The 15580-nt window shown below is 41.4% G+C and overlaps 1 protein-coding gene across 2 annotated transcripts in view; it reads left to right on the forward strand.

Annotated features, from left to right (window-relative positions):
* PML (PML nuclear body scaffold) overlaps positions 1–15580 on the forward strand; it is a 41937-nt gene that overhangs the window by 1153 nt on the left and 25204 nt on the right. For both annotated transcript variants that reach the window (XM_082842584.1, XM_082842585.1), the window contains exon 2: positions 778–1244. In XM_082842584.1, the coding sequence (XP_082698710.1) occupies positions 778–1244 (467 nt within the window). The remainder of the gene's footprint in view (positions 1–777; positions 1245–15580) is intronic.

Raw genomic sequence — 15580 nt, forward strand, 5'->3', positions numbered from 1 at the left:
TTTAAGCAATAGCTCCTCATTCCCCTCTTCCCCCAGTGGCTGGTAACCTCTAATCTACTTCCTCTGTGAATTTGCCTAGTCTAGATATTTCCTATAAGTGGATTCCTACAATATTTGCCCCTTTGTCTCTGCATGATCTTACTTAGCATAATGTCTTCAAGGTTCATTCATGTTGTAGCATGTGTCAGAATTTCCTTTTTAAGGCTGAATAATATTCCATTGTGTGTATATACCACATTTTGTTTAGCCATTCATCTGTTGATGGACACTTGGGTCGTTTCCACCTTTTGGCTATTGTGAATAATGCTGTGTACAGAATAATGAGTGTAGAAGGATCTGGGTACTTGTTTTCAGTTCTTTTGGGTATATATCTAGGTGTGGAATTGTTGGATCATATGGTAGTTCTATGTTTAACTTTCTGAGGAAATATCAAAGTGTATTAAGCACTTTATGTGCGGTTATGTGATATACACTTAATGAATCTCATTTTTAAACTTAAGTTCCTTGAAGGCAGGGATTTGTCCTATACATCCTTTTATCTCAGGGCCTAGTACTGTGTCTTAGGAGAAGTAGATGCTCAGTAAACTGTGGAGTGAGAGTGGGAAGGCCTGAGTAAGTGGAGGATTGGGGTACTGATAAGCCTGGGTTTTGCATCATCCAATGACAGCCTGGTATGGCATTGGAAGTCCCACTCTCAGCCTCCAGCCATAGGGGCGGGTGTCCATTGGGTGGGGACTCCTGGGACTTCAGATCTCACCTCCCTCTCTGATCCCCCAGCAAGCCACGGAGGAAGAGTTCCAGTTCTTGCACTGCCAGGGCTGCCGGGCAGAAGCCAAGTGCCCCAAGCTGCTGCCTTGTCTGCACACGCTGTGTTCAGGATGCCTGGAGAAGCCTGGCAGGCAGTGCCCCATCTGCCAGGCGCCCTGGCCCCCAGGCCTTGATGTGCAGGCCTTGGACAACGTCTTCTTCGAAAGCTTGCAGTGGCGCCTGCATGTGTACCGGCAAATCGTGGACGTGCAGGCCCCTTGCACCCGCTGCAAAGAGCTGGCCGACTACTGGTGCTTCGAGTGCAAGCAGCTCCTCTGTGCCAAGTGCATCGAGGCGCACAAGTGGTTCCTCAAGCACGAGGCCCGGCCACTGGCGGAACTCCGCAGCGAGTCGGCGCGGGAGTTTCTGGATGGCATGCGCAAATCCAACAACATCTTATGTTCCAACCCTAACCACCGCGACCCTACGCTGACCAGGTAAGCAGGCCTGCCCAGGGTGGGGTGAAGCTTCTAAGAGCGAGGTAGAGGCTGCGGGGAGCAGAGATCCAAAGTCTCACAGCCGGGAACGTGGGTAAAGGAGCTTCTAACGTCTTGCAACTCAAAATAAGGTCCACAGACCAGCAGCATCGATAGCGATGACCGCAATTTATGCTGTCCCGTGCGAATGGATGGATAGCAGTAGTTTCCAATTTCCCCTTATAAGAAATAATGCTGCAGAAACATCTTTTCACCCATATCCAGTCATTTCTTCAGGATAAATTTTTAGAAATGCCATTTCTAGGTGAAGGGTTATGAAAGTTTTACATTTCGATACATGTTGCCAAACTGCCCTTTAGAAAGTCTTATAGTGGAATTTTCCAGAAGCATTGCCATGGAGTCTCAGTATAGCTGGATTCTAGGATGAGATGTGGGTAGTTAGTTTCTGTCTGAAAAGTCAAAACCGGAACAATGCACTTCCTGGGAGTGTCTGTATGAGAAAAAAAAAAGTCATGTCCAATATTAATGATTTTTACTAAACAGCGCAGGATTTTAATTCAGGATTTTTTGGATAGATAATACATTTATATGGTGCAAAAAATTACAAACAAAATTTATAGAGAGGACAAAGTCTCCATTGCACTCTGTCCCCCATCTGCCTAATACCCACCACTTCTCCCTCCCCCATCCGCGTTTAACCATGGTTACTAGTTTTGAATGTTTCCAGAGTTTGTGAATATACACACAGGTAGGAGTATATAGTCTTAGAGGTCTTATTTTTCCCCCTTTAAGCAAAAGGTAGCATACCTATGTGAACTTTTTTGTTTTGTTTTGTTTTGTTTTATTTGCGGTACGCGGGCCTCTCACTGTTATGGCCTCTCCTGTTGCGGAGCACAGGCTCCGGACGCGCAGGCTCAGCGGCCATAGCTCACGGGCCTAGCCCCTCCGCGGCATGTGGGATCTTCCCGGACCGGGGCACGAACCCGTGTCCCCTGCATCGGCAGGCGGACTCTCAACCACTGCGCCACCAGGGAAGCCCCCTATGTGAACTTTTAATCCTCTAGCTTGTATAAGATTCTTGGGGATCTGCTTGCAAAGTGAAAGTATTCTTTGCCCGTTGGGGGCACACTCAGACAGAGCTCCATTCCTGCTAAACTTACTTCATGCTTGGAGATTTACCACCTGTACTACCAGATTCCTCCACAGCTGATACTATTGTTTGAATTTGGATTTGTTTATTGTTAAGGTTGAGGTCCAGTGGCTTTTCATATGTTTTTTATTCATTGAGCTTCTTCATTTGTAAATTGCATCCTGAGGGCCTTTGCTTGTTTGTTCCTTTACTCTTAGGAATTAGTCTTTAATTGTAAGAGCTTGTTATAGTGCAGATATTTTTCCTGTGTTGACCTTTGTCATTCATTCAATATGAGGTGTTGTGTTTTAAGTTTTTAGTTCTATGTAGTCCAATCCCTCAATCTCTTCCTTTGTGGTATCTGGCTTTGATCATCCTAGGAAAGATTTTTCCTATGCCAGTGTTGAAAATATTTACTTATACTCTATTTTAATAATTTGTTTTTATAGTTAAAATTTTCATTCCCATGGAATTTATTTTTGTGTGTGGTATAAGGTAAGAACCCTTGCTTTGCATTTCTCTCCAAATGGAAAGCCAGTTCTCTCAACAACTTTTATTGAATAATTCACTCTTTTTGTTTTTTCCCATTTTTTAAAATCGAAGTATAGTTAATGTACAGTATTTTGTTACAGGTGTATAATATAGTGATTCACAATTTTTAAAGGTTATACTTCATTTATAGTTATTATAAAATATTGGCTATATTCCCCATGTTGTACAATATATCCTTGTAGCTTATGAATACTCCACTCTTGCTTTGATCTGAAATGCCCTTTTAATCTTGTACTAAATGTCCATGTAGTCATGAATATGTTTGTAAATCTCTGTTCTGCACCAAACTATTCTTATGCTGATCCTTACTACTGTAAGGAGTTCTGTAGCTTTATATTTGATAGGGTGAATTCCCATTCTTTTTCAAAAATACTTTTACTTTCATAATTTGTACAGTTGCTTTTGCTGTTACAATTCATGCAGTTTCAGAAGTTACATATTCATTGAGATTTTGACTGAGATGACATTAAATCTTGGAAGAATTGTCCTCATCTCTGGTTATATCTTTGGGTTTTATAGTTTTTTTTTTTGGTTTTTTTTTTTTTTTTTTGCGGTACGCGGGCCTCTCACTGTTGTGGCCTCTCGCGTTGCGGAGCACAGGCTCCGGACGCGCAGGCTCAGCGGCCATGGCCCACGGGCCCAGCCGCTCCGCGGCATGTGGGATCCTCCCAGATCGGGGCACGAACCCGTGTCCCCTGCATCGGCAGGCGGACTCTCAATCACTGCGCCACCAGGGAAGCCCCTGGGTTTTATAGTTTTATTCACAAACATGTTGAACTTTTAAATTATAGTTAACTTTATAATATGTAATAATATTATGAATGGAATCTTTTTCCATTATAATTTCTAACTGGTTATCATTAACATTCACTAATGCTATTAATTTATGTATATTTATATTACATCTAGCCATCTTATTGGGCTGTTTTATTCTTGTAAGATTTTCAGTTGATTTTTTGGATTTTCTAGGTAAACAGTCATATCACCTACAAATAGTAAAACCTTTTTTCTTTCCAGTATTTATACATATTACCTCTTTGTAGCTTTGTTTCATTGGATTGGCCAGCACTGCCAGGACAGTATTGAATAATGTGAAGCAGTGGTTAGAAAAGGCAACTTTGTCTTGTACCTATCTTTCATAAGAAAGTTTCTTATGTTTTCTTGTTTAGTATGATGCTTATTATTGATTTCCGTAGGTGACTTTTAAAAATCACATTAAGAAAGTTGCCTCCCACTTCTAGTTTTCTTAGAGTTTTGTTGTTGCTGTTATTTTGTTTTATTTTTAACTCAGGAATAGGTGTTCTTTTGGACTCTGAAGATGTCCTTTCACCTTTCAGTATGATGAATTATATCAATAGGTTTCTTTATGTTGAACCATTCTTTAAGTCCTGGGAGGAAAAAGTCTATTTGGTCATGATATACTATTATTTTAATTTTAATTTAAAATTAAATTTTAATTTTATGAATATGTATGATTTCCTTGTCAAGTTTTCTTATTTATTGATAAGACAACTCTTTCAATGAGTTTGCAAGCTTTTTTGAACGTGATGATATGTATAAATTGCTTAGCATAGTGCCTGGCACCTATTAAATACTCAATAAATGTTAAAATGCTACTCTGAGAATTTCTCTGCTGTACACTAGTTTAAAGAACATAGCAATTCAAGCTTATAGAGGTTTCTTGAAAAACTATCTGATACAGGTACCTTTTTTGAAGAGTAGGGTTTTTTCCCCTTTTTTTTGGCTCTTGAATCAGATTGTTTGGAATGTTTTCTAGTTCATCCTGAGTTATCTTTTATAATTTAAAAATCTCCTCTATACCTGTAATTGTGTCCCCTTTCTTATTTCTAATGTTGTATATTTGTGGTTATTTTAGTGATCTTTTCAAAGCACTAGCTTTTTGGTCTTTCCTTTTATTGCTTACTGATATTAATGTTTTCCTTTTTTCTAACTAATCATTTTGGTTTTATCATCATTATTTTCTCTCTTCTACTTGTCTCTCATTATTCATCATCTAACTGAACATTTAATTCATTTATTTGTTATCCTTATTGTTTAATACATTCTCCTGTGAGTATGACATCGGCTGCATCCCATAACTTTGATGTAGTGTAATCGTAGTTAGTCATTTCTCAAATATCTATAATTTCAGTCTTTTCTCTTTTTAAACATTTTTTCTTTGATAGAAGAGTTTGGGCGAGGGAGTTTTCGAAAATTTTCAAGTGGCTTGTGATGTTTGATTTAAATATTTGATGTTAGTTTCCACAGTATGGTCACCTAGTATTTGAGTTATATCTGGGACTATACTGATGTTTTCTTTGGGGCCTTGGACCATATTCTGTGGACTAGCATATTCCTAGGATTTTTAAAAAATGTGTATTTTTTGTAGAGATATATCATATATATCTCTCCTCTTTCTATTCTGGTTTAAATTTTTAACAAACAGAACGCGTGCGTGCACGTGTGTGTGTGTGTGTGTGTGTGTGTGTGTGTGTCTGTATCTCTCACCATCAAGAGTAGATTACAACTGTTCTTCCAGATAAGATAAAACTTTTAGCATACTTTTTGTTCTCCCCTCTTTCTCTTCCCACATTCAGATATAGTTAAAATAACATGAAATTTTAGTTATAGATATTACCAAATTTTATGACTTTTCTATTCTAAGCATCCTTTTTTGACAGTTATTAAGTGTCATCATCACATCATAACCCACTTGTTATCTATAATCTTAGCTTTTAATTAGTTTCATTGCTCACAATAATTTTTTTTATAACATATCTTCTTCTTTCTTCAATTATTTAATGTTATTAATTTCCCATTTGGCTGGAATACTTCAAGTAATTTTTTTTTGGTTGCTTTTCAGAGGTTACTTTCTGGAATCTTGATTGTCTTAACGTGCATGTCCTTCATTTGCTGTCACATTTATTTTTTAATTCATTTTTTATTTTTATTTTCGGCCATGCCGCGCAGCTTGTGGGATTTTAGTTCCCTGACTAGGGATCAAACCTTGACCCTCAGCAGTGAGAGCATGGAGTCCTAACCACTGGACCGCCAGGGAGTTCTCTGCTGTCACATTTAAAGGAAAGTTTAGCTAGGTGTAAAAATTCTGAGGTCACAATCACAAATCTTTCATCTTGGAGTATATACACATTGCTTCATAAATTTGTGGCCTCCAGTGCTGCAGATGAGAAATTTAATTATTATCTAATTATTTTGCCCTTGTGGGTAATCTGTTTTTGTTTGCTAAGGATGTTTATATAATTTTTCTTTATTCTTGAAAATGATTGATCAAGCTATAGGTCTTTTCTTTTTTCAGTAATCCTTTCTGACATTGTTGAACTGAAAATTCAAGTCTTTCTTCAGCTCAAAGAAATTATCTTCTACTTTTTTATATATTGATTTCTGTTCATTTGCTTATTTTTTCTTTTTATAACTATTGTTTTTGTGTGTGTGTGGCTTTTTTTAAATTAACTTTTTATTGGAGTATAGTTGATTTACAATGTTGTGTTAGTTTCTGCTGTACAGCAAAGTGAATCAGTTATACATATGCATATATCCATTCTTTTTTAGATTCTTTTCCCATACAGGTCATTACAGAGTATTGAGTAGTGTTCCCTGTGCTATACAGGAGGTCCTTATTAGTTATCTGTTTTACATATTGTACTGTGTATATGTCAATCCCAATCTCCCTATTTATCCCTCCTCCCCCACTTTCCCCTGTAACCCTTCCCCCACTTTCCCCCATAACCCTTAAGTTTGCGTTTTACATCTGTGACTCTGTTTCTACTTTGTAAATACGTTCATTTGTATCATTTTTTTAGATTCCACATATAAGTGAGATCATATGATACTTATCTTTCTCTGCCTGACTTATTTCACTCAGTATGACAGTCTCTAGGTCCATCCATGGTGCTGCAACAGTTGCAGTCATGTTTTTTTAATTGCCAAACAAGGTCAGTGTTCTCAGGATGCTTTTTCTTGTCAGCCTGTTCTTGTTTTCTCAGTGTATGTTCTTAAATCCCCCTGAAAAGCAAACTTAGAATTTTTAGAAGGTTTATGTTTTCTATATTACCCTTTTTTTCAGTGTGAGCCAGGAATCAGTTTGGTCCCCATTTTGCCTGCTGATTCTCTTCATAGGTCCTGTAGTTCTGTGTTGTCTGCTCACATGTAAATGTGGACATCTAGACTGCACAGTCTTAGTAGCTGATAGGGGCTGGCCCAACTGTATAAACCACAGTTTACATCTCCTACCCTGCAGTGAGGATGGGGCCTCTCCCAGAGCCCCAGATGGTGGTAGCTTACAGAGTGCTTTACCTCTAGTGTGGGGGGTGGATTTCTCCACAGTCGGCAAGGTACAAGGGGCAAGGAGGTCCAGCCAGCAAGAGGACAGGATTCTTTTCCCTTGAGCACGGTAGATGGCTTCAAAAACCTGACAGTATTGCTTAAAAATCGTACACACACAGTCACAATTCACAGTTGTTTCACAATCTACCGGTGGTTACTGGAAAAACTCAACTTGTTTCTTCTGCACAAAACCTCAGTGTCATAAATAACAGACAACTTCCTGCAAGTTACAAGTCAGTAATAAACCGTTCCATCCTTTGACATTGAGCTGACTTAGGGCTCACAGTGGGGAGCAGCATGGGAAGTGGCTTTAAACTTTCAAACTCAGCCTGGGAGTGTCCTCCCTGGGGCCATTGGCATTTGATCAACCACACCTGTGGAGTCCATTCTTTCAGCCCACATTCCTACTATGTAGCAAGCCCTCTGCTAGGTGCTAGGGTATAAATACAAATATGCAGCCCTGGCCCTCTGAGGTCACAGTCTGGTGGAGGAACCAGATCTGCAGTTAACAATCAAGGCTGCAGAGTGCTTCAAGGAAGCCTGCTTACCATTGTCACTCTGTGCTGCTGGTAGCCCTTAGGACAGTGTGATAAGACACCATCCTCTCCCTCATATTTTCCCTTGCCAGACGGCTGACATCCCGTGTGTGCTCAGTTATTTAAGGGCAGAAGGAAGAAGGAAGGCTGGCACCAGGCATGTGATCTCAGAAAAGGCCACCTGCCCAGCCTTGATTGTCTGGGGATGGCAGCTTCCAAGGGGGTGTCACACTTAGCCTGGCCTGTAAGGAAGCAGAAAGGGGAGGGAGCATGTGCAAAGGCAGAGGCACGAGCAAGTCTGCTGCATTTCAGGAACTGCAAGTAAAGGCTGTGCAGGAGGGCAGGGGCTGGAAGGGTGAGCTAGGGTCAAACATGGGAGAGTTAGAGTTTGGACTCAGTCCTACAATTTCCGGGACAAAGAATGTTCTCAGTTTGCTCCGTTTTCCTGCAGTTTACTCTTGTACCAGTGAGTATCCTGTAGAACACAGTGTGAATGGACCTTTGGGGACTCTGTTGGAAACCCACTGGTGGTACTAAGGCAGAGAGTGGGATAATGTTCAGATCCTCTTTCTGCACTCTGGTACTTTGATTGAGCTGGGCAAGTTGAGGAGCAAGGAGACCGGGATTTTTTTTCTTTGGCTGCGTGCTTATTTACATTTTACCCTATTCCGTAAAGAATTTGAGATTTACCACCTTACTGTCGGATATATGACCCAAGCGGAACTGAAGCAAAGAATCTGGACCTGGGGAAAGGGAGCCACATTAGGAGGCTGAGCCATGGTGCAGGTGGGGGTGAGGCCTGCAAGAACGCAGAGGTGGCAGCATGGGGAGAAGGCCAGAGTGTCACACGGCCATGGCCTGCCTGACCTGGAGGTCAAGGTGGCTGCCAGCCTTTTCATCACATGTGCTGGGGAGCGCTGGGGAGTGCCTTGCAGCCGAGGGTAATGGGGGTTTAGGACTGTTGATGGAGCTGAGACCCATGTTGGGGTGTCAGATCCCAAAGCTTGGCTGGATGGGGTAGGGGAATTAATCCAGGCCCATCAAAACTTGTAGCGGGAAGAGCTTTAGTTACAGTTGAGTGGGGAAAATGAAAGACCTATTATTCAAGTTTGAGACGTATGATGAGATCATAAACTGGGAAAAGACAGCCCAAGACCAGAAGTTGGAATGATTGGCAACAGGTGGGGAGAGGCATCCTGGGCAGCCCAGGGGAGGGTTCAGGGCAGAGGTGGACATCACGCAGTGGTGGCAGGAACCAGAGTGCAGGGGACAGGCTTGACACCAGCCTTGAGGACGCTTCCCGATCCCTTGGTCCCTGGGCAGCGCCTTTCAATAGGAAACTGAAACCTTTTTCAATATGGTCAGAGAATGGGCTCTTCTGGTTGGATTTGACCTCTTAACACAATAAAGCACTTTCCTGTCTTTTGAGATGTTTTTTCCTGTGCTATTACCTTACTTCCCAGACCCTCCTATAAGATTATTGAGGAAGAGAGAATTGTTGCAAGAGGCTCAAACATTACTGGGAGCTCATCCCCAAATAGGAGATCTTGTCTGAGCCAGGGCCAGGACAGGACGCAGGATTTCCTGACTGCACTCTGCAGAGTCTGTCCTGGTGCTGCCGGCCTCCACATACAGGTAGTTTTCAACTAACAACCTGGCCGAGTTGCAAAAAAAAAGGATTCTACAAGTTACTTGTTTCGAGCTCAGAGTGTATCTTCCCTTACAATTAGCTTATTCAAAGGAAGCATGCTATTTAAGCAATGTTAAATTTAATTTTCCTTGACTTTGATGAAAGAAAAAGATACTAAAGTAAAATTAGACTTGCTAAACTTCAAAGAAATATTTCTTCATCCTAAAACTTCCTAAAAGACCTCTCTAAGATTAAGCAAAAAAATGACGAAGGCATCAAGAGGCTGGAGTCATTATAGTTTGTTTTTAATGAAATGAATGCATTTTAGACAGTAACAAAGTCTTTGCTGTGAAAGATCAGGATGGTCCACTCCCATGTTTGCAGTCTTGGGTCCATGTCACAATGGCTCTAATGCACAGCACTGGTCCTGTCACTTTAACACCACTTTTCATGGATTCTTTGTTTTGATTCAGCTCTTGGTTGGACGGATGCTGTCAATTAGCAGTTTTTCTCAAGAAGGACTTCTGTGTTCTGAATTCCTAGCGTGATGTTGAGAATGTCTGTCAGTTAGGCTTGCATGACATCTTGGCTGGGTGTAATATACCTGGTCACGGTCTTTCCTTTAGAGCTTTGTAGACTTTGCTGTCTTATCTTCCAGCATCAAACGTCTACCAGGAGAGGCCTGAGGCCAAATTTATTTCCTTTTTCTGTCTTGATGCCTAAAGATATTTTTCATTCCTTAAGTGTATCAATTTAACCAAGCTGTCTTGGTGTGGAGCTTATTGTATCAAATTACTCTGAAACCCTGCTGCTACTTTAGTTTAAAAATTCTGTTTATTTCAATGAAATTTTCTTACATAACCCCTCCTCCTCTTTCTTCCTCTTCCTTTCCTTCTCATTTTCCTCTTGCTCTATTACCATGAGTATTACAGTTTTTAATTTATGATTTTATTTTTTTTCTTACTAGTAATCTTAAGAGTATTACCACAGTTTGGGGGAAACTTAAATATTTAGTGAGTATTGAATGAGTAACAAAGATCAGAACCACAGTATACTCTTAGAGCTACATAAAATCATTTTATACTTATTTTAATAAAAGTACTTCTGGAGAATATCAAAATTGTTTGTGTCACATAAGGACACAAACTTGTTTCCTATGTCACCAGATTCTATTAACATTTAATGATTAACTTTATAGTCATTGAATTTTGTAACAAATGCCTGCTTTGGCTTTTTATTTTAAAATAAATTTATTTATTTAATTTTTTTATTTTTGGCTGTGTTGGGTCTTCGTTGCTGTGCGCGGGCTTTCTCTAGTTGGTGGCGAGCCAGGGCTACTCTTCGTTTAAGTGCGGAGCTTCTCATTGCGGTGGCTTCTCTTGTTGTGGAGCACGGGCTCTAGAGCACAGGCTCAGTAGTTGTGGCACGTGGGCTTAGTTGTTCCACAACGTGTGGGATCTTCCTGGACCAAGGATCGAACCCGTGTCCCCTGAATTGGCAGGCAGATTCTCAGCCACTGCGCCACCAGGGAAGCCCGCTTTGGCATGTATTACAGTTTGGATTTGTTCTGCCAAAGCTGTTAGAGTTGGGGAGGTATTTTGAGATAGATACAACTAAATAGAGGAGCTGTCTGTTTATACCATATATTATTTAATACAGTATTATGTTAATGTTGCCTTAATATCCAATAGCATTTTTCTTATTCACGGCTTTAGTTAATTGTTTCAGCTATTTCCATCTCTTTTGCCGTTTTATTTATTGAAATTAGGCTGGATTTAAATGAAATAGCCTAATCAGATTAATAAGTAATCACTGTATGTAAACTTTGCCTTGTCCTCTTGCAACATTTACTGGCATGTAAATCCAAATTGTGTTCATGTTCACTAATATCCAATACTATATAATTATAGTGCATTATTATAAAACTCAGTGAATTTGCCCAAGTGATCTAACTTTGTTCAAAAACTGAATCTCCTTTATTAACATATTACTTATGTGTTATTTAAGATATTTCTTGCACTTGATACTATTCTGACTGTACTTCCAAGGGGCATCATTGCAGTCACCTCAGTGTATGGTGATGATAACTTTTTTTTTTTTTTTTGGCTGCTCCACGCATCTTGTAGGATCTCAGTTCCCCGACCAGGGATCAGACCAGGGCCCTTGGCAGTGAAAGCACGGAGTCCTAACCACTGGACCGCCAGGGAATTCCCAGATGATCACATTTTAGAAATACCATGTGGTGGCACTGGGAAAGGTTGATTGGAGAGACCAGAGGCAAGGAGGCCTATTAGGGGACAGTGCTAAAGGAGATAAGCCATAATTGAGGCAAGAACAAAGGCAGTATCAATGGGAACTGATGTGACAGATTTAGGAACCAGAATTCTACCTTAATCATCTCTGCATTCTAGCCCCATACCTGTACCTAGCTGGTACTCAGTAATTTTTTTTAAGTAAATGAAGGTAGACCTTAACAAGACTTAATAATGAGTCATTGTTGAAGCAGTCGAAGAGGGGAGGAATCTGGAATTCCCCTTGATCTTTGGCTTGAGTGACCTTTGAACAGTAGTGCCATTCACTGCCATAGAGAGGGCAGGAGAGGCAGGGCACCCATGCAGCAGTGCACCTGCTACCTACTGAATGAGTGACATGGCCCAGCAGAACACTGTCCACCATGGATTTGCCAGTCTTGAAAGCAGAGACCTACATAGAAAAGAGTGGGGAAGGAAAACTACAAACTTTCTCTTCTTTCTTGGGTGTGGGACCAGCATAAGACCATAGTGTGAAATAGACAAGGCTTCCTCCTCTCCTCTTTCTTTGCTGCTTCTCTTTTTTTTTTTTTTTAATTTATTTTATTTATTTACTTTTGTTTGTGTTGGGTCTTCGTTGCTGCTCGTGGGCTTTAGCTGTGGTGAGCGGGGGCTACTCTTCGTTGTGGTGTGCGGGCTTCTCACTGTGGTGGCTTTTCTTGTTGAGGAGCACAGGCTCTAGGTGTGCAGGCTTCAGTAGCTGTGGCGCATGGGCTCAGTAGTTGTGGCTCGTGGTCCCTAGAGTGCAGGCTCAGTAGTTGTGGCGCACGGACTTAGTTGCTCCGCGACGTGTGGGATCTTCCTGGACCAGGGCTCGAACCCGTGTCCCCTGCATTGGCAGGCAGATTCTTAACCACTGCGCCAGCAGGGAAGCCCTTCTTTGCTGCTTCTCTTAACTTCTGTTATCTTCCTCTCTGAGACGGCAGGTTTTCCTCTCTCTGTCACCACCTTCTCAATTAATGAATAGTTGGAAGAGGGGAGATCAACAGGAATAATGCTTTCACTCTCTTTGAGCATCCCCGTCTCTACAATTACTCATCTCCTCTCCTGGTTTCAGAAATCTTATTTCCTCAACTGTGTCACCCTGGAGATGGCAGGAAACCAGCCTCATTAAATGCATCCATACTACTGTGTAAATGACTGACGGATCCCTTTAATTACCCTCTAGCTAATTATTTGAATTTCCAAAGGAGGCTACTCCTTTCCATACTCCACCAAAGTGAGAGCTCCCATCAACCCTTGTTGAGATGGGGGCAGTGAAGTGGAGAGTTTTTCCGTCACCATGCAGGCAAGCCAGGCCCTGCCCTGGAGTTTTGCTCTGGGGCCATCTCTCCTCCACTAGTCCCGTTTTCGTAGGATTTCTGCTTCCTGCATTCTGAGTTACCCTGTTTCCTAGTACAGCAGAAGTACCATGCTGCTCTGGTCCTACTGGGAAGTGTGGCTGGTCTAGGGTGGCATGTCCCTACTGGGAAGGGAACAGCCCAGAGACCGCACTCAGTGGTGATGTTTCCTTACTGCCTGAGGTTGAGAGGCTCACCCACCAGCAGCAGGGCTCTCCCCTGCCACGTGTACATATGTGGTTAATGCCCCCTCTTCTTTCACAGCTCCAGAATGTCCGATGTGTATCTGGCACTGTGCTGGTCACTTCACATACACCAGCCCCTTGTCTTTGTAACAGTCTATGAGAGAGCATCCTTAGGCCCATTGTATAGATGGGGAAATTAAGACTCAGAGAGAGAAAGTAATTTACCCAAGGCCTCATAGCTAGGAATTGTGGAAGAGCTCAGATTCAGGCCTAGGTCGGGCTGCCTCCAGAACCCATATCCTGTCTGCTGTCACGTGGCCTCTGGGGTGGTGGTTTAGACACAGGCAGCTTTTGGATGGGAAGACTGAGAACCCAGGAAACATGTTGCGGTTTCTATTAAAATATTAATCATGCAGTCAATTCGCTGAACAGTCATAAAGGGATAAACGAAACAATATATCACAAGGCAGAAGAGAAAGAACTTGTTGTAAATCCTAGAGGGGATGTTCTTTCACCATTCCCCATTGCCTCCTGTTTAAAGTCCAAACTCATTTGTTTAGAATTGATTACGGAAACTTTTGGAAAATCTCAATAAGTAAAAAGGGGGAGGGAGGAAGAGAAAGAGGTAACTACTATCAGTCTAGACTTTTTCCTTTCCTTCCTGCTGTCTCTGTAATCATCTAAAACAGAATGAACAACACTTAGTGTTACAAAGTGTGCTTTTCTTATAATAGGAGGTCATGAACGTCTTTCCAAAAAATAGTTTTGAATTTTCAGGCAGCTGCATCTGTTAATAGTATGATTTCTTCCACGTCTTCAGTGGTTGTAAGGTCTTTACCGTCATGAGAGTAAATAGTAACTATTATATCTCCATGGTGTTATTTTTCATATTTAACTCTGATTCATCAAAAATATATCTTGGTGGGGCTTCCCTGGTGGCGCAGTGGCTGAGAGTCCGCCTGCCGATGCAGGGGACACGGGTTCGTGCCCCGATCCGGGAAGATCCCACATGCCGCGGAGCGGCTGGGCCCGTGAGCCATGGCCGCTGAGCCTGCGCGTCCAGAGCCTGTGCTCCGCAACGGGAGAGGCCGCAACAGTGAGAGGCCCGCGTACCGCAAAAAAAACCAAAAAACAAAACAAAACAAAAAATATATCTTGGTGTAGTGTATGAAGCAAAGCTCTAACTTGATTTATTTCCCCCCCTGTAGCCAGTTTTCATGATATAATTGTTGAAAATCCTTTAATGTCCATTAGTTTGGACATTTCTTTATTAAATAAAATATTACATTCTGATAGGTGCCAGGGCCTCTTTCAGGACTATCTGGTCTGTTGTGCTGATTGTTCTCTTGACTATTAGACTAGTATATACCGTTTTAATAATGGTAGTTCTATAATGTTGTCAGTGGCAGAGAAAATCCCCTTCCTTACACTGATTTTTCAAACAATTTCTTAGCTATTTGATCCGTTTACTCCTTCATGTGAAATTTATTTTTTTCTTTTTTTATTTTTTTTCATCATGTGAAATTTAGAATCAGTTGGTTAAGTTTTAAAATCTCATTCTTAATTTGGCTCAAATTGCTTTAAACCTTTATATTAACGTGAGGAAAATTAATATTATACTATTTAGTCTCTCCAGTCAGGACCTTGATACAATTTTCTGTTTTTAGACTTTCTCTCTTAGTGGGTTTTTGTCATTTACTCCATATAAGTTCTATGTATTTCTTGCTAGGATTATGTCTAGGTATTTTTTTTTTTTTAGCATTTTTAAAATTGCTGTTGTGAATGAGAACATGGAAAATTTTTCCATATGTCTTTTCATTTGCTTTGCTGGAATAGAATTAAGCTGTTTTCTTCTCTTAATTCTGGTATAATCCAGCCACTTTGCTGAGCAACTTCTTGTTGATTCTGTGGTGTTTTAGTTCATTCTTTCGAGTGTTCCAGAAGCAAATAAGTGCCCTTTTGCTTTCCAGAGCTACACCTCTCTGTCTGTGTTAAGTCTGGGTCCTTGTCATGGAGCTCCTTGTGGGTAGGTGCCCACCTCACCTCTGTCTCCCCCAAAAGTGCCAAGCACACAGTGGGTGCTCAGTAAGTGTCCTTTGAATGAGGGTGAAGGAACCATAGGCCAAGGAGGTCATCCTTGGTCTTGGGTGGCAGGCCCACAATGGGTCATTCTGATTCAGGGTTTGCATCTCAGTCTTATCAGAAAGTTGGGGGCTTTGGACCCCAGGGCGTCTGATGCAGGCCCCTCAATAGAGACCTGAAGCCAATTGTCTCCTTCCATCCAGAGGGGCAGGGCTGTCTGGTTTCCCTG

The sequence above is a fragment of the Leucopleurus acutus genome (assembly GCF_964270905.1).
Source record: "Leucopleurus acutus genome assembly, chromosome: 1".
Lineage (NCBI taxonomy): Eukaryota > Metazoa > Chordata > Mammalia > Artiodactyla > Delphinidae > Leucopleurus > Leucopleurus acutus.